At 60.1% G+C, this 20765-nt stretch overlaps 1 protein-coding gene across 1 annotated transcript; it reads left to right on the top strand.

Moving 5' to 3' along the window:
• The first annotated feature begins 2335 nt into the window (after positions 1 to 2335).
• LOC119092408 (uncharacterized) lies at positions 2336 to 12506 on the top strand. The gene is made up of 4 exons (XM_037215374.1): positions 2336 to 2465; positions 11149 to 11510; positions 11736 to 11803; positions 12317 to 12506. The coding sequence occupies exons 2-4, from the start codon at positions 11151 to 11153 to the stop codon at positions 12504 to 12506; spliced, it is 618 nt and encodes a 205-aa protein (XP_037071269.1). The 5' UTR covers positions 2336 to 2465; positions 11149 to 11150.
• The last annotated feature ends 8259 nt before the right edge of the window (positions 12507 to 20765 follow it).

Raw genomic sequence — 20765 nt, 5'->3', positions numbered from 1 at the left:
AACGACTGCAAGCAGAGCGCGCACACAGTTTGACTTTATGGTTATTGGCACGCTTATGTTTATGACTGAGCAGCCATAAAGTAGTGCCAAACACTTGCGTTTGGCACAGAGATCTGGCAGGACTATCCCGTGGTATTCGGTGGAAATATCTGGCAACCCGAAATTCGGCCGTATAGTATAGTAAGAACAGCATCAGGTGCGTGCTTGCCTCTGACTCGCGTGGGAAATGTGACACCGCATGGCACGGGCTTGATTTGGTTAGGTAAGAGCTATTTCGACAATCGCTGACCGCTTCACTTTCAGAGCCGTGCGACCGGAGAGATGGAAAGTGGTGATGTGATGCCGCGGCTATCCCAGCTGCCTCCGATGCCGGATGATGCGATGCCGCGGCTGTCCCAGCTGCCTCCGATGCCGGGCGATGCGATGCCGCGGCTATCCCAGCGCCTCCGATACCGGGCCTGCCCTGCACGAGGAGCCGAACCAGGGCTGTATGTATTGTGTGTGTGTGTGTGTGTGTGTGTGTGTGTGGTGTGTGTGTGTGTGTGTGTGGTGTGTGTGTGTGTGTGTGTGTGTGTGGTGTGTGTGAGGTGTGTGTGTGTGTGTGCGTGTGCGTGTGCGTGTGTGTGTGCGTGTGCGCGCGCTCGTGTGCGTGCGTGTGTCGTCCTGCGTTCAGGTCGCGCACCGGGCGTCCAATCACGCCAACAGTGAGGCTGGCTCCTGGCTACCACATACCCCTGGTGGCACGTGGCGACACAAGCCTGGGTACTCAGGGAAATGCGATGAATCAGTGCAAGAGGGCAGATAACAGTACTGGTCTCAGATATCCTACATCATAAGAGCGTCTCAACTCTTACCCGGCTGTATCGTTTGCTTCGCGTTTTGTTTCGCGGGGACCTGAAACTGATGTTCTCAACTCATGTTTCTCCCTTTAATGCTGCATTATTGGTGTAAAACGACACAAAACGACACAGTTGGTGCCAGCGACAGGCCGTGCGTGACACACGCATGCATTGCACCGCGGAGGATAGAGACCAACCCCGGACGCACAAACCAAACCAACTGTATCCATACAACCGGACGAGAAAACAATCTGGACCAACAAACAACACATCAAACAACTGGGCACAAACAACTGGACCAATTATCCGCGGTCTGATCTTCTGCCTCCAATTATTTATTATATATATATATATATATATATATATATATATATATATATAGAATAATAAATTTATTTTATATATATGTATCATGATTTGTTTTTTAATGATTTATTTATCCCGTGCCATGCGTGTGTGTGTTGCGGCCCGTCCCACGCTCCCAACGGCGGATCATGACTTCCGCCCAGCATCGCCCCTTCCAGCTCGCGTTGGAGCACTCGACGACACTGTGCTGCGTCAGCCTCCCTAAGCTCGCCGCCCTCGTGAAATCCAAAATCCCCACGTCCCGACGAATTCTTCGCTCGCGTGCGTAAGTTAGCCTGCTGCCTGCTAGCCTGCTAGTCTGCTAGTTAGCCTGCTAGCCTGCTTGCCGAGCAGTTCTTGTTGGTGGATTTGGCATGGTGACCCCCCCCGACCTAGCATGCGTACGTCTGCGTCTGCTAGTTGCATTTTAGACTGCGTGCATACACTGACCGCCAACTGTCTTTAACGTCAAGCAACCGCCTGGATGAAGCTGGTTGAAATGAAGGCGAGTGTGCATCTATACAACGCACGTGCAAGCATATTATTTCTGCGAAGCATATGCCTTTTCTCACACATTCAACGCGTAACCCATTTGTAGATCTGTTCTAGCGTGTCTGCTGATGGTGACGAGTGATGACACTCACTCTATGCTTAGCTTACACTAGAAATAGGCACTCAGCTGTGACTATGGCCAAACTGGTACGTCCTCAGCGAACTTGTCTGAATGCCGCCAGCTATGATTTGCGTTGTTCTCCCATTCGGGACCACCCGGTGGCTGGCACCCATTCCGTCACTGGGACCGCTAACCAACAGCCCAAGGCCGCGTGCAACTTCTCATAGCCAAGCTCCGACCGCCACCAAGACGCGATTCCGCCGAACCCCCTCCCCCACCCCCACGTCAGCTAAGCGCCCTCCAGCCGAGCGGAGCACGGGCGCACACGAGTGTCAGCCTTCACCGTTATCCCGTGGTCTGCTCAGGCTGGCCGACGAGCGCCAGGCGGCTGCTTTAAATGCCGCGCCGCCGGCGGCCAATCACCGGCTGCTGCGCCGGTTTCTCGCGCGCTGATTGGTCGGCGGCCGGGCCAGGTGCGGATCGTGGACCACCTGGCCGGGAACAGCTGTGCGGCCGGCGGCGGCGGGGATCAGTCGGGTCCAGTTAGCGAAGCGGGGAGGTGTGTGACGCTCCGTGGAGACAGGCAGGCAATCGGCGGCTCTGTGGACGAGAGGTGGACGAGCGGTGGAGGCGAGACACAGCGGTGGACGGAGGCCCAGGCGACACAGGTGAGTCAAGACCCTGATTTATCGCGCACGTCGCGATCTGTCGCGCAGCTATTTTGTCTGCCCTCTCTGCCGACTGTTGTCCTGCCAGCCGTCTCCCTTCCCTCGCAGACCGTCCCCTTTCCCTCGCGGACCGTCCCCTTTCCCTCGCGGACCGTCCCCCTTCGTTGCAGACCGTCCCCCATCCGTCGCAGACCGTCCCCTCCCCTCGCAGACCGTCCCCCTTCCCCGCCTGCCGTCTGCATCCCTCGCAGACTGTCCGCTTCTTGCGGCCCGTCTCGTCCCCTGCCGACCGTCTGCCGTTCCGTAGGCCTTTTGCGTCCACATCGGACCATCTGCTGTCGGTGCAGACGGTCTTGCTGCCCTGCAGACCCTCTGGTGGCGCCGGCGCAGGTCCAGCCGGCCGTCGCTCGCTGGCGAGCAGTGTAGGAGCGGGCAGTTTCAGGCGTCCCGGCCTTCCACACATCTGGCTTACGCCAAGGAATTGCTCGATCCATCGCGAAACCACACGACAGCTTCGGCTTGGCCTGCGACCACACAGACCTCGTCTGGTGTGGTCTGGTCTGGCCTCGTCTAGTGTGGTCTTGTGTCGTCTTGTCTAGTGTGATGTGATGTGATGTGATGTGATTGATGTGATGTGATGTGATGTGGCGTGGTGGTGTGGTGTGGTGTGGTGTGGTATGGTGTGGTGTGGTGTGGTGTGGTGTGGTGTGGTGTGGTGTGGTGTGGTGTGGTCTGGGTCTGGAAGGTCCGGCCGTCGGAGGCAGGCACTTCGGCAAGCGATGAATTATCGTGCGCTTATGATTCCGGCGACTCGTGTGGGGCGCTCGGTTCTCTCCCGGTGGGGCTCGTTTCTGTGGGCTCGTTCTCTCCGGATGGGGCTCATTTCGGTGACCCCCATGAGCAGAGTGGATCGGAGCCGGACCGAACACCTGCGACGGAGGCTGGGCGGAAAACGCCGGGGCAGAACCGGAACTGACTTGGTCTGCCTTCTGCGACTCCCACCAAGTCTCCAGGACCTTGCCTACCACCTGTCACGTCAGATACACACCGACATCGTCACTAGGAGCAGCCATCTTTGCATTCGCCTCATCGAAAGACTCCTTCTCCCGCAACAAACCGCTGAATCATTTCGCCGCGTCCACCAACGGCGGCGGCGGCGGCGGCGGCGGCGGCGGCGGCGGCTCTCCCCCGGGGCGAACAATGGTCCGTAGCTGGCCGGCGCCGGCGCCCGGGTGCGGCCTTCCCCGCCGCGGCTGCCCGCTGCTGGAGTGCCGACTCTCTCCAGGGCTCGGCATGGACGCGGCGATGTCACTCCGCCGGCCGTTCGCTCGCGGCCGGCCGCGAGGTTTTCGCCCACCAGGTGGCGCCCGTTCGCGGGCTGACTCTGCGGTTTGCCGAACGAGACGCTGCGTCGCGCTGCGGTGCTCTGTGTGCGTGGTCTGCGTGGTGCGTGATCTGCGGTAGTCGGGCCTCTTGTGTCCGTGGGCCTCTGGTGTCCGTGGGGCTCTCGTGCCCGTGGGCCTCTGGTGTCCATGGGCCTCTCGCGCCCGTGGGGCTCTCGTGTCCGTGGGCCTCTGGTGTCCGTGGGCCTCTCCTGCCCGTGGGTCTCTGGTGTCCGTGCGCCCAGCTGTCCGTCGTCCACTCCGCGTCCTGTCTGCGGATGCCGGCGCCACCTTCCCGTGAGCCTGGGCCGAAGCCGGAGTAGGAGCCTGAGCCCGAGCCCGAGCCCGAGCCCGAGCCCGAGCCCGAGCCCGAGCCCGAGCCCGAGCCCGAGCCTGAGCCTGAGCCCGAGCCCGAGCCCGAGCCCGAGCCCGAGCCCGAGCCCGAGCCCGAGCCCGAGCCCGAGCCCGAGCCCGAGCCCGAGCCCGAGCCCGAGCCTGAGCCTGAGCCTGAGCCTGAGCCTGAGCCTGAGCCTGAGCCTGAGCCGGAGCCTGAGCCTGAGCCCGAACCCGAGCCGGAGCCGGAGCCGGCGCCGGCTCTTCACCTGTCTCCCCCCCCCCCCCCCCCCACACCTGTCTGTCCCTCTCCGGGCCATTACGGCCAGCTGGGGGCGCCGTCTCGACGCAGTCACAAGTGCAGCGGCGCCGGCCGCCGTTATCTGGGCCGCCCCATTGTGGCGCCAGCACAGATGGCCCGGCCGCTCGGCAGGGGCGGGGCGGGGGACGGATGACGTGGTGGCCATCATGGCGCTCTTGCAGCAGGCGCGCTGCGAATCCTGGTCTGTGGTTCTCCGCTGGGTTTGAGGAGGCGAAGAGCCGGTGGGGAGGAGAGAGGTCTCCAGTTCCGGCGTGTTTTGTTTGTTTGTTTGTTTGGCGGTTGTTTTGTGTTTTCGTCCTGATGTTTCTTTTCTTCTCCTTTTTTGTTTAGTTCGCACGCCTTCCACTGACAAACGATGAGCCTGGCTAGCAGTACCAGAAGCTGAGCACAAATACACGGTACATAGCTGGAACCGTGCGGTGTATAATACACTGAGCACACCCACTGGCCTCTAGTGCATGCCGCTCATACTGGATACTGCGTTTTGTGTAAACAAAGGCACCAAAATGTTGTTAAAAATGCGCTACATAATGGGGTTGTGCAACGTGGTCGAAAAGAGCAGCGTGGTGAAGAAGTTGTAGATGATTTTGAACAGAAAATGTTCACGTCCCTGTCCAGTTGCAATATTATGCTGGTGCGTAATGATCATACAGCCATCTAACCCTGTCCAAAATGCCAACTTACGTCACACTAAATGATCTGCCACAGTATGGTGGAGTAGGTTTGGACACCATTTGTTCTCGAGATGTGATGTTCTCCTGTTCTCGAGATGATCACCTGTTCTTGTGAGCTTTCCTCCCGGGCCGTGAACTGATGGCCTCTCGCCTGGGCTTGAGTCTCGCTGCCAGGCAGTTCGTGCCGCCTTAGGCAGTGCAGTCGGGCACTGCTGACGGTGAGCGCGAAAATCTCGCAGGACAGGACAGACAGGACTCCGTGAAGGAGTTGTCTGCAGCCCAGCACTGGAAGACACTTGCAAGTGATCCGATTCTAAATGTGCCGGGCCCTTTTACCCATCTCGTAACCGCTGTGCATACACCATGTCTGGTCAGCTTCGCATGCCGTAGAGCGCCAAATGCAAAAATGCAATACGTGCATCGTACGCGTCACGTCGCGACGAACCCGGCGCGCTCGCGGCCTGGCTGGGTCACGCCGAGCGGCGCGACGATCCGACAGCCCGGAACCGAGCGCCGTGGCACAGTTTCCAGCGCCGAAGGCCGCCCCCCCCCCCCCCCCGGCCTCCCCGCCTGCCGGCGACCCTGGGTCACGACAGCTGCGGGCGTCAGCTGGAACGGCCCGCGTTCTGTCGTCGGGCGGGTGGCGGTCTGGCCACGGCCGGCGGTGGTTAGCTTCTGACGGTGACCTAAGGTCAGGCAGCTGCGCCTGATCGAAGCCGCGCTGACTCGCCGGGCGGGGCGGAGTGACGGTCTGGGTGCGCCGGGCTTTGTGTGGCGCGTCGCATCTCGCCGCCGGCGCCGGCCCAGTTTGAGGGCCTCGTTTGAGCACCCCTGACCGGCGCGGTGACAAAAACTCCGTCCACCTGTCGGCCGCCGGAATGTCTTAAACGGCGCCCGACTAGAGCTGCGCATGGCGCTGGGACGGTGCGTGGAGCTGGCGCCGGCGCGCGGCGTCCCTTGGCTACGATGGAGCCTGAGCGAGTGACGGTAGTTGGGATGGGGTCAAGACCAGTCTGTTTGTGCGCACGACTGGTTGGGACGTTCGATTGCGCAGAGACGGATACATTTTTTAAAATGTATTACCTGTATTTTTATTTTTCACGGGGTATGGGGCAGCTTATCGTAATACCATTTAAATGGCCGAGGTCATAAATCATGACGCTGATGCAGCGTCACCAGGTCAATCAGGTCAATCATGGGAGAGCGTCAGCCTCTTCATCTATGACTTCTGGTCTTAGCGTGTCTGCGATTTGGTCGCTTCAAGGCAGCATCGAGAAATGAGTGGGCAGCGACGCCTCGTCTGGTATTGTGTGGACTGGTCTTTGTAGACAATAAGCCGCGTAAGCTCTAGTTAGAAAAATGAAGGCGATAAGCCGCACGAGGTCTAGTTAGGGAAGTGCGTCGCGATGTTAAGCTGAGGGGCACGCGGCTGCGTTGCGTGCCGTAGTCTCTGCGTCGTCCAGAGCAGCCCGTTCCACCGCAGAGGCCCTGTCCGCCCCCCCCCCCCCCCCCCCCAGCCGCTCCATCGCCCACTTCCGCCGGCGCACCCGCCCGGGCCGGGCGCACCTCTAGCACGTGACCAGGTGTGAGGCCGTTGATAAACAGGCGGCCGGCGCCACTGGGGCGGCGGCCGGCGCGCGCGCTTGTTTGAGCGCGGCTCCTCGGCGGCGGGGAATTCGGCCAGGTGCAGCGGCGGCCCGGCTTGAAAGCGGCCGTGTGGGCGGCCGCCGCCGGACCGGCGCCAGTCGGGCGCGCGGCCGGCCCCCGGCGGCGGCGGACGCGGCGCGCTCTCACGGCGGCGGTCGTGACGCGGGGATTACCGCTGCCGGCGCGCTCGGCTGCTTCATTGCATCTGTCTGGCCGCTGCGCGTGTCCGTGGGGCGGCGCTGTGCACTGTCGGTGGTTGGGGATTTTAAGGTTTCGGTGAAAAAATGGGATGACGGAAGAGGCGAGGGTGGGAGACCTTTGCCAATTCGGCGTTCGTCGCGATGGCCGGAGCGTTTTGATCGACTGCGTTCGAATTCGAAGGCTGTATTTAAATGGGGCGGAGTCGGGATTTAAATAAGCGAGGCAGCTACCACCGACGGAGCGGCGTGGTCTCTGGCTGCGAAGCACTGGAGAGAACGTGCGTCGCAGAGGGCGGCGTAGCACCACTAACGATCCGGAGTGCGAGTCCCCCGCGCGACCAGATACGACCAGAAATATCCGGTCACGTGCGATGACACGCGTCGCGCCCATCGGGCGAGACGAACACATCCCCAGCCCCTCCCCCCCCCCCACCGATCCCCCTCCGCCGTATCTTATCTGGCTCCGGGCTGAATGAACGGCGCCGCCGCGTCCGATGCATGACGAGTCGGGACAGGGACCCGCTGATACCAGACCGAGATGGCCCGGTGGTGCGGGGCTCGCGGCACATTGAATGGGATTATAGCTCAAACACTGAACATAGCCCCGAACGACGAAATTACAACGCGTTTTGATGACTCATTTCCGAAGTGAGATCAGTACGTCGAGCTCACGCCAACGGAGTCGTGCCCCGCGCCGCGCGTCCGCACCAGCCACAGCTTCGAGGTCAGGTCAGGTCAGGTCGTGCGAGGGTCGCGACCTGAGGGCAGTGTCCGCCTTCACGTGGCGGTCGGCCGGACGCTGCGTGGCGCCCGGCGGGGCCAAGAACGGGCCTCGCTCTGGCGCAGCCGCCGCCGCCGACGCGGCGTGGGAGCGGGCCGGTGGTGCGCGGGGCCGTCGCCGGCGGCGCCGCGGCCTGCGGTGGATGTTGGCACAGACGAGGCCTCGCCCAGCCGTCGCCGGCTGTCGGGATGGGAGCGGGGGCAGCCTGCCGGGGGGGGGGGGGGGAGGGGCCGGGGGGCAGCGACAGCTGGGCTGCAACTCCCCTGGCGGCAGTGTTGGCGGTCGCACCCACCCCGCCGTAGCTGAACCGCCCGTACCCTCCCCCTCCCCGCCGCACGGGGCGTGGATAGAAGGCAAGGCTCGATGGTCGGGGGGAGGGGGGGAGGGGGGGGGGGTACGGTCCGTTGGTGCGCATCCGCACCCGTCCACTGGATCGTCTTCTTTCTGCTAGGGAGGTGTGTGTCAATCAGGCCAGCTCAGCCGCGAACGACGGCCAGACCGCTTTCAGCACAGAAAACAATAAACTTAAGCGGAGGTCATGATCCGTTTTTGGTCAGCTTTGTGAGCCTTTTGAGAAACAACAGCTTCTGACCTGGCTCCGCTGCTGGCCGTATCAATTCATCAGAAGGCGATCAGCAACCGCAGAAGCAGAAATCACCGCAACACAACCCAGAAAAAACAAGAAGAGCCTCAACACAACCCAGGAAACCAGCCGGGCGGTATCAGGCCCCGCGCTGGCGCCGCTCCTGAGCCGCCCCCCGGCCGGCGCCTCGCGTCCGGTGCGCGCCTCGCGCGACTCGGCCTCCCGCGCCGCTGGCGGCGGCCAGCTGTGACCCGCCGCTGACTCAGCCCGGACATCTGTGGCTGCCGGCCAATGCCCTAATTGCGACGGCGGCGACAGGTGCGTCGCCGCCGACGCCGTCGACGGCAGTCGACGGCGGGGCGCGGCGGCCGCGCCGCCCCGGAGCAGCGGCGGCGCCTCCCCGTGCTGGCGCGGGCCCGCGTCGTGGAGCGGTTGGTTTGGTTGGCGCTGGCTGTCGGTGGGTTGCCCGGAGGTTGTTTTGAATCGTGTGGAAAGTCCTGGATGTTGCGCGACGTGGCTCCGGGGGGAGGGGGAGGGGGTGAGTGGTGATGTGGTGGTGTGGTGAGGCGTCGTGGCTGTTACGGCGGCGTAGTCTTGTGCAGCTCATTTCGATGGGTACCGCTCCAGTACTCTATATTTCTAGTCTCTCAGCACGCTCGCTTGCCAACTCCGCCGGACCGGCCAGCTCACGCAGGCCACCTGTCGCCACGTCCAGCGAAAGGACCTCAGCCATGATACTCGGCATCGGAAGCATCATCGTTCGATACCGACTGCCGCTGGGCACACACGGTTGCCGACGTTCGCCTGCCTGGCGTCGGGTTCGCCTCAGATCGGGCGTTCTCGAGCCCGGATCGGGCGCTCTCTTCCGGGTCCGAAAGCCAGTTGTCCAGTCGGGTCGGCAAAGGACGGAGCCGGCCGCCTGACCCGGCCCGTTGGCGACGCGGTTGCACCGGCTCGTCCGCCCAATCCACCCGATCCACCTGGTTGATTCGGCGCAAGCGGTCCGCCTGGCTCACCCGATTCACGTGTCCATCCAATCCACCCGGTTCAGTCGGTCCACCTGGTCCGTCTGGCTCACCTCGTCCACCGCGTCACGATGCCCGGACGGACGAGGTGGACCGCGTGGCGGACGCCGGCCACCTACTGCAGGGGGTGGCCGGACGGTGCCATCCCCGCTCTCCAGCCGCGGGCGCCACGCCTCTGGCGTCTCTCCGCCAGCCTGGAGGTCCCGTCGGCTCGGCCAGCGTAACGCCTCCCCCTCTGGTAACGCCTCCCCCTTCCCCGCCAGCCGGGGGATGCCGTTGGGTCGGCCAGCGTAGCGCCGGTCGGCTGGCGTAGCGCTGCCGCTGGGCGGGGCTGCGTCGGACACGGAGGGAATGAGAGGCAGGCGGCGCCGACGCCGAGTCTGGCAGCGACCTCTCTGAGCGGTGCGGCCTGTGAGCCGCTGTGGCAGGATAGCCGCTGTGTGAGCCGCTGTGTAAGCCGCTGTGTAAGCCGCTGTGGAGCGATGGGGTGTTCGGCCCATGACGCTCGTAGCCGGAAAATACGCTGTGCAAGCCTTGCAAACGGTCTGCAGTGCAAGCACTAGTTTCACTGGCAGGCAGTGACACCGCTGTCGGAGAAGCCACCAATGGTTGCGCCTTGTGTGACGCTGTGGCGCTGCAGCTCCGTATCTGACTATTCTTCTGGATATGGGACACGGGGCACGTTACGTGACTTTTAACTCGACATATGGCTTTTACCAGCGACTCGTTCAATTGTCAAGACTGTCCACTGTCGCTGCTTGCCAAATCTGCCATTCCTCCGGGACATGTCATCTTCTTCTTCTTGCCTTGTCCCCTTTAGCTCCGGGACATCAGCAGTCAGTCTTGCCCGCCTTCTGGGACATCAGTGACCAGTCCTTCCACCTCTGGGACATCAGTAGCCAGTCCTCCCCGCCTCTGGGACATCAGCGGCCCAGTCCTGCCCACTCTAGGACTCAGTAGTCAGTCCTCCCCACCTCTGGGACATCGGTAGCCAGTCCTGCCCGCCTCTGGGACATCAGCGGCCCGACCTCCCCGTCTGGGACATCAGCGGCCCGACCATCCCCGCTCCGGGAGGACCCTCTCTCCATGCCGTCCGCCCCGCCGCGGCCGAACCGTACCCGCTGACGAGTCCTGCCTCGCTGACGAGTCCTGCCTCCGCTGACGAGTCCTGTCTCCGCTGACGAGTCCTATCTCCGCTGACGAGTCCTGTCTCCGCTGACGAGTCCTGCCATCCGCTGACGAGTTCTCGTCAGCAGCTGGCGAGGCCAGAGGGCGCACCCAGCTGACGGCCGCGCCGGCCGCAGTATGGCAGAGTAGTAACCGGCGCGGCCAGTAGTAACGGCGCGCCGCCGGCAGTATGTGGAGCGGCGCGCCGGCTGTGCCGTCGGTGACGGCTGCGGCGCTTCAGTGTCGGCGGGGGTCCGGGCCGATGACGGATGTTCGTCTCGTCCGGCGAGGCGGTACGCTTGTCCGAGCCGCGTTCTGGCGCTTGGGGTGGACGAGGTTCGGCGACGCGGCGGGTTTGTCGCGTCGCGTGCCGCGGAGGGCGTCGCGCTCAAACGCCCCCGCGCAGGGATGCCATGTTTGAAAGTGGTGAGTGACACGTCTGGCGTTGCACAGGTGCGCCTTGGCTCTGACAGCTGACGCAGCGCAAAGGCGTGTACTATCAGTGACCAGCGGCGCCGTCTTCTGACCACGAGACGTCCGTGTGACCTTCTGTCTTCTCCTCGTTCCAGGCATGGGAATTCCAGAGGAGCGTCTGAAGAGGGTCGACTTCGGCATCAACATGGAGGCCAAGATGGATGCCAAGCGGACCTCCATGAGCGCCGCCGAGACCAGAGTCAAGGCGGACGGCATCTCCAGGAGCCCGCTCTCCAGCATCTCCAACACTGACTCCGACGACAGCATCGAGGTGCGCGTGCGGAGCCCGATGCACCCCAAGTACCGGAAGCGGCCGCGCGAGCCCGTGCCGCGCCGCGAGCCCGAGGTCAAGGTCAAGGTCGACGACGACGCCGAGCGTTCGGACGGCAAGCGCTCCGCCGACGCCGCCGGCTTCGTCGTGCCCAAGAAGCGCTTCCGGCGCGAGTACGAGGCGGCGGCGGGCGGCGCGGCTGGAAGAGCGCAGCGACGGCGAGTCGGACGGCAGCGGCCGCGAGGTGCCGGCGGTGCCCGGCTGCGGCCGCCACCGCCGCGTGCTCTTCGAGTGCGCCGCCTGTCTGGAGCACGTGGCGCAACGCTTCGGGTGGCCGGTGCACGCGCTGCGCGCGCCGGGCGGCGGCGACCGCCGGCGCGCCTGCCGCTGCCGCTGCCGGTGCTGTCGCAGTTCGGTCTGCCGTTCTCGCCGTTTGTGGAGCCGCTGTTGGCGTACCAGGCGCTGGGCGCCGACCCGCGGCTGGCGGCAGGCTACTGGCTGGCGCCGCGCCTGCGCCCGCCCGCGCTCCCTCGCCGCGCCGGCACCGGCGCCGCCGCGCGCTGTCGCGACGACGGGCGACGCGCCTCTCGACCTCACCCGTCGACGCAGCGGCAGCGGCGGCAGCGGCGCTGGCAGCGGCTGGCAACGGCGGCAGCGGCCGCTTCAGCATCGAGAAACATCCCTGGCGGGCCGGACGGCGCGGCTGAGCACCCGGCGGCAGCGCGACGCCCCGCTGCGCACAGCCCGCCGCGCTGGCGCCGTCCCCTCTCGCCGCCGCCGCCGCCGCCGCCGCCGCCGGCGGCGCCACAAGCACGAAGGCGCTGGCGAGTCCGGACACGACGCGCCCCGCCGCCGGGCGCCCGGCGGCGACGGCGCGAGCTCGCCAACGAGCGAGAGCGCATGCGCGTCAAGCACCTGACCGGCGCGTTCAAGGAGTAAGCGCCAGCATCGGCGGCATCGCCTCTGAGTGCATCGGAACGTCGGGCGTGAAGTTCACGAAGGTTGGCGATCCTGCGCACGGCATCGCTGTACATCGGCTACCTCTCCCACGTGCTCTCCGAGGGCCCGGGCGTCACGGAGGAGAAGGTGTACGACCAAATGCGCGCCGCCATCCTCGAGGTCATGACGTCCAAGAGTAAAAAGGGCAAGGACGAGGACGAGGAGGACGATGACGAGTTATAGAGCGGCGCTGCGAGGACGGACGCTGCGAGTGCGGACTGCAGAGCTCGGTATTTTTGATAGACGTGTGGCGGTCGGAGGGGGCAGGTTCGCCAGACAAGCTGTGATTCGTGCAATGGACGGCGGCTGCGCGCGGGCCCGCCGGCCCGCCGGCGCTCCGGCCCTGTACTGTGATGAACTCGTTCGCGTGCTCTTGTCTTCCATGATTGCCGCGGTGGCCGCGTGCAGACATTCCCCGCAAATAGCTCTTCCACGTCGGCGCGGGCGCTGCCGTGCACTGCCCGGCCCCAGCGGCCCGCGGGCGTGACAGGCGCTGTGCGTCACGTCTGTCGTGCCGCGCAAGTGATTGTTTTTGTCGCGCCAATCAAAGGGAAATACAGCGTATATATTACTCGGGCGTTTCACGCACGTGGAACTGAGGTGTTCGGCGTCCGGGCGATGCTGCTCGCGAACGCAAAGCTCGCCACTGCGAGCACCAATACGCGGCCGGCGCCGGCGGTTCGCCAGCAGAACCCGGCGGCTGCGGGCGCGGGCGCCGGGGGCCTCTCGTCGCCGGCGCCAGCTGCTGCGCCGCGGCCGCCGCTTCTGCACGACCTCAAAACCGGTCTAGCCAAGGGCGCAGGAAACCGGCGTGCCGGTGCGGCAGCGGACATTCCGCGGACGGTCGCAGCCCGCGCCGGCCGCACCCAGCCGGCGTCGAGCTGTATCGCGCCAGCCATCGCTGCAAGGACGGCCGCGCAGTGCCCCCCCCCCCCCCCCCCCGGCCGGATCCGTCGTCGGCGCCGGTGACGCGGATGGGCTTAGTTTCGGAGGGGGAGGGGGCGGGGCGGCGTTGGTCTCAGGTGCGGAGAGTCGGAGCTGCGACCGCAGGCGGACTCGTCTCGGAGAAAGCGGTTGGCGCTTTTAAAATAGATATAGGCTGACCAAGACTTAGCTGCTTCCAAGTTCACTCTTTTTAACAGAAAAACATCCCATGACGGGGAAAGCTTTTCTCGTCACGGAATTCTCCGGTTTGACAAGACCCGACATCTCACCACGTCCGACCATTAGAGTATGAAACCTTGCGACTGGACGAAGTGCTTCCCCATCCGAGAGGTGCGCTGTATCAGCATTCCGCGGACTAGTGAAAGTTAATTGCACGCAAACACTTCGTGGAAGATTTTTTGGCCGTGCTGTTTTGTTCACCAGTGCATACAAATTGCAGCATGATGGATCATTGTTTGTTTCGGCAAGGAAATCAGCGCATGTTTGCTCACATGATGGCTGATAGCCTATCATAGCCACGCGTTGGATGCTTAATGCGCAAATACTGTAGCAACGGATACAGGGGGTGATGGAGGGGGAGGGGGGAGGACACTGAAGGAGGTATTAGAGGGACGGTAGTTCAGATACAGACAGGTTCTCTAACAACACAGCGGCCACTTGATAATTAAGAGGCTGCTTATAATACAATGGTGGACATCCAAACACGTTTCGAATGTAGCAGATTATTTTGGATCGAGTCACAAGGGTGTTGTCCAGTGCAGAAATACAGGAGCACGAGTAGGTGCATAATGATACGCAATTCGACGTTGACACAAACGTGCGATGCTCCCCATCAATTTCGTATGATCTACAATCCCCACTGATCCTATTGTTGCCAGTAAGATAAAGGCAAAGAAATATGGGGCAAAGAAATGAAAGATACGATTTGTATTGTCGGCCGTTCTTCGTGCTCATTTTTACCCTCTGTTTAAAAATCTTGCATCCACCGCTGATCCAAAAATGGTTTAAACATGCGCTTTTGGGGTTTCCATAGACACAGAAGAATGCAATTCGTGACACGGAACGGAAATTCGTGACACAGAAATTCAAAACAATCCGGGAAATTTGGCGCAAAGAGCTTCCGATGCAGTACTTTTGCCATTCTAGGTGCAATGAGTGTTCTCGAAACGCCGTGTTAAGACGTTCAGCTAGCTCAGACCACAAGTTTGTTTAAAAGGCCGTCGGAATCGATCCAGGGATTTTCAAATTTCAGGAGGACTGAATCACCATGTTTGGAATCCAGGCGAAATTCAGAGCCCTTCATCGAAAAGAAATTCAGCGCATTCCAGGCTGAGGACTTTGGCTGGAGCGTGCGCTAGTCGTCACAGTCCAGATCAGGATAGCACCGCTAGGAGCAGACACGACTCCTGCTCGACACACCGAAAGTGTCCACCACCAGAGCAAACATGTGGCGCGGATCCCAAAATATGTCCGGGTTCGGCCTTTGGGCTCTGGTAATCCCAGGTGGTTTGGGATCCAAGATCCGTTGTGGTGGGTTGTCAGAGAATCTTCCGAGGCTCGGAATCTATCCCTCACTTTTGCCGAAAGACCCACCAAAATACTTCTCAGCTTCATTGATACCGAGGGATCTGCCGAGAATTCAGGATCCCTTTTGTTAACTTACCTCAGTGAACTCCCGACAACGATTTTCCCCGAGCTAGGCTGCTAAAATTATTGCGGTTGCCGCAATGCTATCTGCTCAAGTCATGATCATGTATAATCCGCACGTTGCATGCAATTGATCAGATATATACGGCAGTAGCAGCAAAATCTACGTTTGAATGCACTGCACATGCTACCAGGTTAGCCTATCACTTGGTAATCACCCTTATACTCTTTGTTGCAGGACTATAACATGTACCTTCCACGCTTCCCGTCGACAGAAGCAGAGCATACTTGTAGAAAATCTACCAAAACCTGGCGCAACGACCGACTGGTCAATTGCCTATTCAGAGTTGAATAATGGAGCAAATGGGACGGTTTATGACTACACTAGAATTGAACTAAAATCGATATTTCATGTCACCTTAAAATACAAGTCTGAATCTACAAACACCCAGGCTGTTGGGCGCAACTTTGTATAGGAGTCTCCATATATATAGAATCTTAGTTTAATTTTTGGTCTAAGGATCTTGTCTGACCTGGGTTTTTCATAACCTTTGCCGAAAAAGTTCTGACATCACGAATCTTTTCCAAGTGCGATAGAATTACGTTCTAAATCCAGACTTCCGTTCCCAGAATGGCGCTCAAGCCTGCACAGGAGCGGACACCTGCCCGCGTGCACGCACGTGCGCGTTCACGTCCGCGCGCGCGCACGCACACCGCTCGAGGTCACACGCACGCGGGCGCGCAGGCGAGCGCGGACCGGCGGGGTCGGCGTCCGGAGCGGGTTTCTGCAGGGCTGGTCGTGCCGGGGGTGCAGTACGAGACGCACCTGTGCGCACTTAACGTCAAGTCCGCCGCTCTGCAGAGACAGAGGAAACCCAGAACCGGCCCTTGGGCTAAGATATGCCAACGCGATATGCAGGACTCGTGCACTTCCGATCACGCATTCGCGGGGTGCGTGAAGACCTCAGCTGTGGCACAGGTGGGACGATGCTTTCTGAAAAGTAAGAAGCTCGCAGTAATTCCAGAGTTTTTGAGCCCATTCATGGAATGCATTACTGTGGCATTAATATTGAAGATAGGATATTCTTGACAGACACACCCTTACCGAGAGGATACAGAGTGACAGGCCTGAGGCCCAGCCGTGGTAATCAGTCTCAGACCTCATTTCTAGAGACTTACAACTCCTCTGTGCCCGAATATATGAGTGCCTCGGTGGGGAATACCGATACAAATTGGTTTGAAGGAGTGAACTGGAAAGTTAATTTAACAACAGCAAAATGTAAAAATGATTTAACTTGCACTTGAGACCATTGTGGCCGGTACCGAACATGTCATACTGGGTTTTCCGCTCCATCCATAACTGGTTGCATTGCTATCTGTGGGTGGAAGGAACCGTAACAATGATAGGCGTGATAATGTCTCGAACAATCCAAATGTTGCCCTGCTGTTCTGCAATGTGGCATCCGTGGAAAAATATTTAGATCCAAATTTCGGCGCACACATACTATAACTTGAGGAAACTAGTTATTGCAAGTGATACAGTTATATAGCTCATGAGTACATGTTTGATGGATTAAAATTAATGCGTCTTGTTTTCGAAGATAGCCAGCTGATAGGTATGGCGGCAAAACGCACCGAAAGTGCGGGGGTAAGCACGTGTTCACCAGACTTGTGCTTGATTTCGCTTCGGCGGGAAACGATTCCTACTCTGACGCGCAATGCATGGGTTTTTCATGCTCTAACTGAGAGTGCATGGGGTTTTTTCATACTCTAACTCAGAGTGCATGCGTTTTTTCATACTGTGAACGCGCACGCAATGGGTTTTTCATGCTCTAACTCAGAGTGCATGGGGTTTTCATACTCTAACTAAGAGTACATAGGTTTTCATACTCTGACGCGCAATGCATGGGTTTTTCATGCTCTAACTGAGAGTGCATGGGGTTTTTCATGCTCTAACTCAGAGTGCATCGGGGTTTTCAGACTCTCACTCAGAACAGCTGGGTGCAGTTTTTGACTCCACATCCGATTCCGACTGAAATTTATGGCTCAAACCTGAATTAATTCCGTGTGGCTCACTCGAGTGCAAGCATTTTGGTAATTTATTTAAGCGCTTTCATAAAGCCAAAATAAAACGTTCATTTTGCTGACGAAAGGGCTCGATATGCTGCTTTTTCATCTCATGCATATAGGAAACTGTCGGACTTTTAATATATCTGGTGGCTTTATTTGTGTCTGATTCGAATCACCCCCAAAACGTTGACTCAATTCCAACTGCAAATCATAACAAAAGTTTCCATCCCGGGAAATTTTTGGAATGTTTAAAACTTGCTTTTCTTAAAAGTTTCCTTCATCTTGAAAACTTTTAAAACACATTCTTCATCGCTTACGCGACAACTCAACGAAAACTTTCGTAACTCCGGAGTCAGTTCTGACTACGCCGAGAGTCAAACCACAAGTTCGTGCCTGAACCACGAAGTATCCTTGCAGTACGGCCACATTATATTTTGTAGTCTAGCATCCTTGCCGTGCGCTTGAAGCGCAATTGAGATGCCTTCTTTGGCACACCATGCTGAGCTGATCACAGGATAAACGGACGAACAGGCGAATAAAGGTATTGTGTTCGTCTTGGTGCGCTTCTATAAAGCATTTCCTCACCTAGCATTCACTGCATCGGATGCTAGGTTTGCATGCATACGCATTAGCCTCTGTCGTTTATGACAAGGAGCAATTTTAACGGAAGACAAGGCAATTATTACAAAGGCCATAGGTTAGGAATTCTCCAATAACTGTGATAGCAGTAATAACTGCGAATAATGATTGCAGCGTAATATAATATACGCAATGCAATGCAACTTGCAACACGATGCAATGTAATAGGTAATCAACGAATGATAACTGCAATGGCGGTTGTTGAGCACTGCTGTTTTTTGTTGTTCACGGAATATAATAGACAACAGTGAACGAGAAGTCACACGACTCATAAAGAAGGTACTTTTGGATCGTTCGCTTCATTGTTTGGCTTGTAACGACCGATTCGTAAATACCACAGACAGGCATGGCCTCTTTGCCGCGTTTTTTTTTTTGCCAGCAACAACAAGCTAGGTTACCACTCGCCTTCTTTTGGAGTGACTAGGAATGCTCCCTCCACTATTCGCTGAAGTGCAAATGACCACAATGACCATTCAATGCCAAAAAACACCAACACAAGCCACGGCACTCCCTACTAAGGGACAAGACAACAAAGCGAAGTACTGATCTCCCTGCCAAGCAAGCTCGTCACCAAAAGGGCACTCGACCAGTGTTTGTGAAAAGCAGTGCCAACACCGAGCTGCGTCAAAACATGGAAACAAATGTGGACAAGTGCGGCACTGGATGTCTGGACTGGATGTCCAGGTGCATCCCACCCCAATGTTTCCCAATGTTAACGCACCCCATCGGCAATGTTGGCACGTGAGCTTGCCCCGCGGTCGCTCTTAAGCGGGTGGCGGGGCTTATAACGCCGCCAGGACGACGTAACGCAGGTAGGCTTGGGTATTAACGGGCTTGGAGCAAAGCTTTGCAGTCAGTACATATGCGTATGTATATACATGGGCATATGTAGATATGCGTATACATAGACATACGCGGATATATGTATTGCACCAAATGCATCAGATACAATGGCAAAATATTACGGATAAAACAGACAAAAGGTGTGTAGAAAGAATAACTTGTTCGGCAGCCTGAGGCACAAGTGCCGCGCTGCATAAAGCCAGCGGCCAACTTCCTTGCGGCTATCACCGCGCGTCGCCGGAGCCGGACCCATCCTCCCTGGCGGCGCGCTTCCTCCCACTCGGGCCTCCCGACCGTTCGCCAGAGCCGAACCCATCCTCCCTGGCGGCGCGCTTCCTCCCACTCGGGCCTCCCGACCGTTCGCCAGAGCCGGACCCATCCTCCCTGGCGACGCGCTTCCTCCCGCTCAGGCCTCAAGACAGTTAGCCAGAGCCGGACCCATCCTCCCTGGCGGTGCGCTTCCTCCCGCTCAGGCCTCCCGACCGTGCGCCGGGGCCGGACCCAATCCTCCCTGGCGACCGCGCTTTCCCGCCCAACTCAGGTCTCAAGACAGTTGGCCAGGAGCCGGAACCCCTCCTCCCTGGCGGGCGCGGCCTCCCCCGCTCGGGCCTCCCGACCGTGCTCCGGAGACGGGATCCCATCCTCCCTGGCGACGCGCTTCCTCCCACTCAGGTCTCAAGACAGTTAGCCAGAGCCGGACCCCTCTCCCTGGCGGCGCGCCTCCTCCCGCTCGGGCCTCCCGACCGTGCTCCGGAGCCGGACCCATCCTCCCTGGCGACGCGCTTCCTCCCACTCAGGTATCAAGACAGTTAGCCAGAGCCGGACCCATCCTCCCTGGCGACGCGCCTCCTCCCGCTCGGGCTCCGACCATGCGCCGGAGCCGGACCCATCCTCCCTGGCGGCGCGCCTCCTCCCGCTTGGGCCTCCCGACCGTGCGCCGGGGCGAGCGCCGCGGAGACTGGTCCGCGCCCGGTCCGGCCCAGTCCGGTCCGGGGCAGGGTGTGCGGCGGGCGGCCAGACGGGCGCCAGGCGCATCTGCTGCTGACGGCGCCAGCTGCGGCCGGCACCCGGCATTCCGCGGCTTATAAGGCGACCGCCGCGACCGGCAAGGCCGTTCCAACCGGCAAAAATCCCCGGCCGGATCGAGCCGGGCCGCGGAGGCCGGTGGGGCCGGTGAGCTGTTCTGCGATTGGGGGCGCGGTCGGGGCGGGCGCGACGCGGCCGGCTGGTGGCAGGTGCGCCGCGGCAGGATCCTGGGATTGTGCCGGGCGCAAACGCGGGAGAGACGCAGAGGTTGTTGGGGAAGGGAGACGGTGGGAACACGGAGACGTGTCAGGTGGGGAGACGGAGGGCGCACGGGGACGTGTCCGGTGGGAAGACGGTGGGAACACGGGGACGTGTCAGGTGGGGAGACGGTGGGAATACGGAGACGTGTCAGGTGGGGAGACGGTGGGAACACGGAGTCATGCCAGGTGAGGAGACGGAGGGAACACGAAGACGTGTCAGGTGGGAAGACGTAGGGAGCACACGACTTGTGTCAGGTAGGAGCACGGAAAGAGACGCCAAGACTGTGTCAGCTGGGCACTGATCACTGGGCAGGAGCACTGATCAGTCACAGGAGTGTGCAGACAACGTGGATCTAGCACTTTTACTTACCTTATCGAACCGACCAGCGTGCGCGCAATACCAGAAGTAAACCTCAACCGCTCGCTGCCCATTAACGACAAATCACGACGCCTAATCATTGGACTTTGGCCTCCGCTTGGTTACCGGTGGCCGGCAGTGACCGGTCACCTGTTCCCGCGTGAGGTCTGGCGGGCACAGCCGGGCAGGTAAGCCGTCTGGCCGGCCAGGTAACTGGGACGCCCCACCGGCGGCCGCCACCGCTGGCCCGGGACCGGTCTGCGCGCGTCCGGAGCGCCGCCGGGTCAGACTACAGACGACGAGGAGGGCAGACTGCAGACGTGTCAGACTGATTAAATTGCTGATGGGTCAAGACTGCAGCTGGGTCAGAGTGCAGACTGGGTGCAGAGCTGCCAAACGAGAGACAGAAGTGCACCGGACCAGACTGTACGGGTCAAACTGCAGACAGTCAGATGCATCAGTCAGATGCAGACGGGTGGCAGAAGTACGGCCAGGAGGTAGGGCGCAGATGGTAGAGCGGACTCTAACAGGGACCAGACTGTAGCATGGAGACATACCGGGACGATATGCTGGACTCTTAACGGATCAGAATGCAGAGGGGAGAAGACGGGGGCTGCAGACGGGAGAAGCCGAGAAGCGGGCTGCAGACGGGAG

Source organism: Pollicipes pollicipes, unplaced genomic scaffold (assembly GCF_011947565.3).
Source record: "Pollicipes pollicipes isolate AB1234 unplaced genomic scaffold, Ppol_2.1 Scaffold_1600;HRSCAF=1878_pilon_pilon_pilon, whole genome shotgun sequence".
Taxonomy (NCBI): Eukaryota; Metazoa; Arthropoda; class Thecostraca; order Pollicipedomorpha; family Pollicipedidae; genus Pollicipes; species Pollicipes pollicipes.
The sequence above is the reverse complement of the archived record's forward strand: the minus strand, read 5'-3'. Positions and strand labels throughout refer to the sequence as shown.

Excerpts from the sequence above, each read along its gene's own strand:
- LOC119092408 (XM_037215374.1), top strand. The coding sequence starts at position 11,151 with ATGGGAATTCCAGAGGAGCGTCTGAAGAGGGTCGACTTCGGCATCAAC. Across the intron at positions 11,511-11,735 it reads GGCGCGAGTACGAGGCGGCG|TTCGGTCTGCCGTTCTCGCC; the intron begins GCGGGCGGCGCG and ends GTGCTGTCGCAG. Across the intron at positions 11,804-12,316 it reads GCGCTGGGCGCCGACCCGCG|TTCACGAAGGTTGGCGATCC; the intron begins GCTGGCGGCAGG and ends TCGGGCGTGAAG.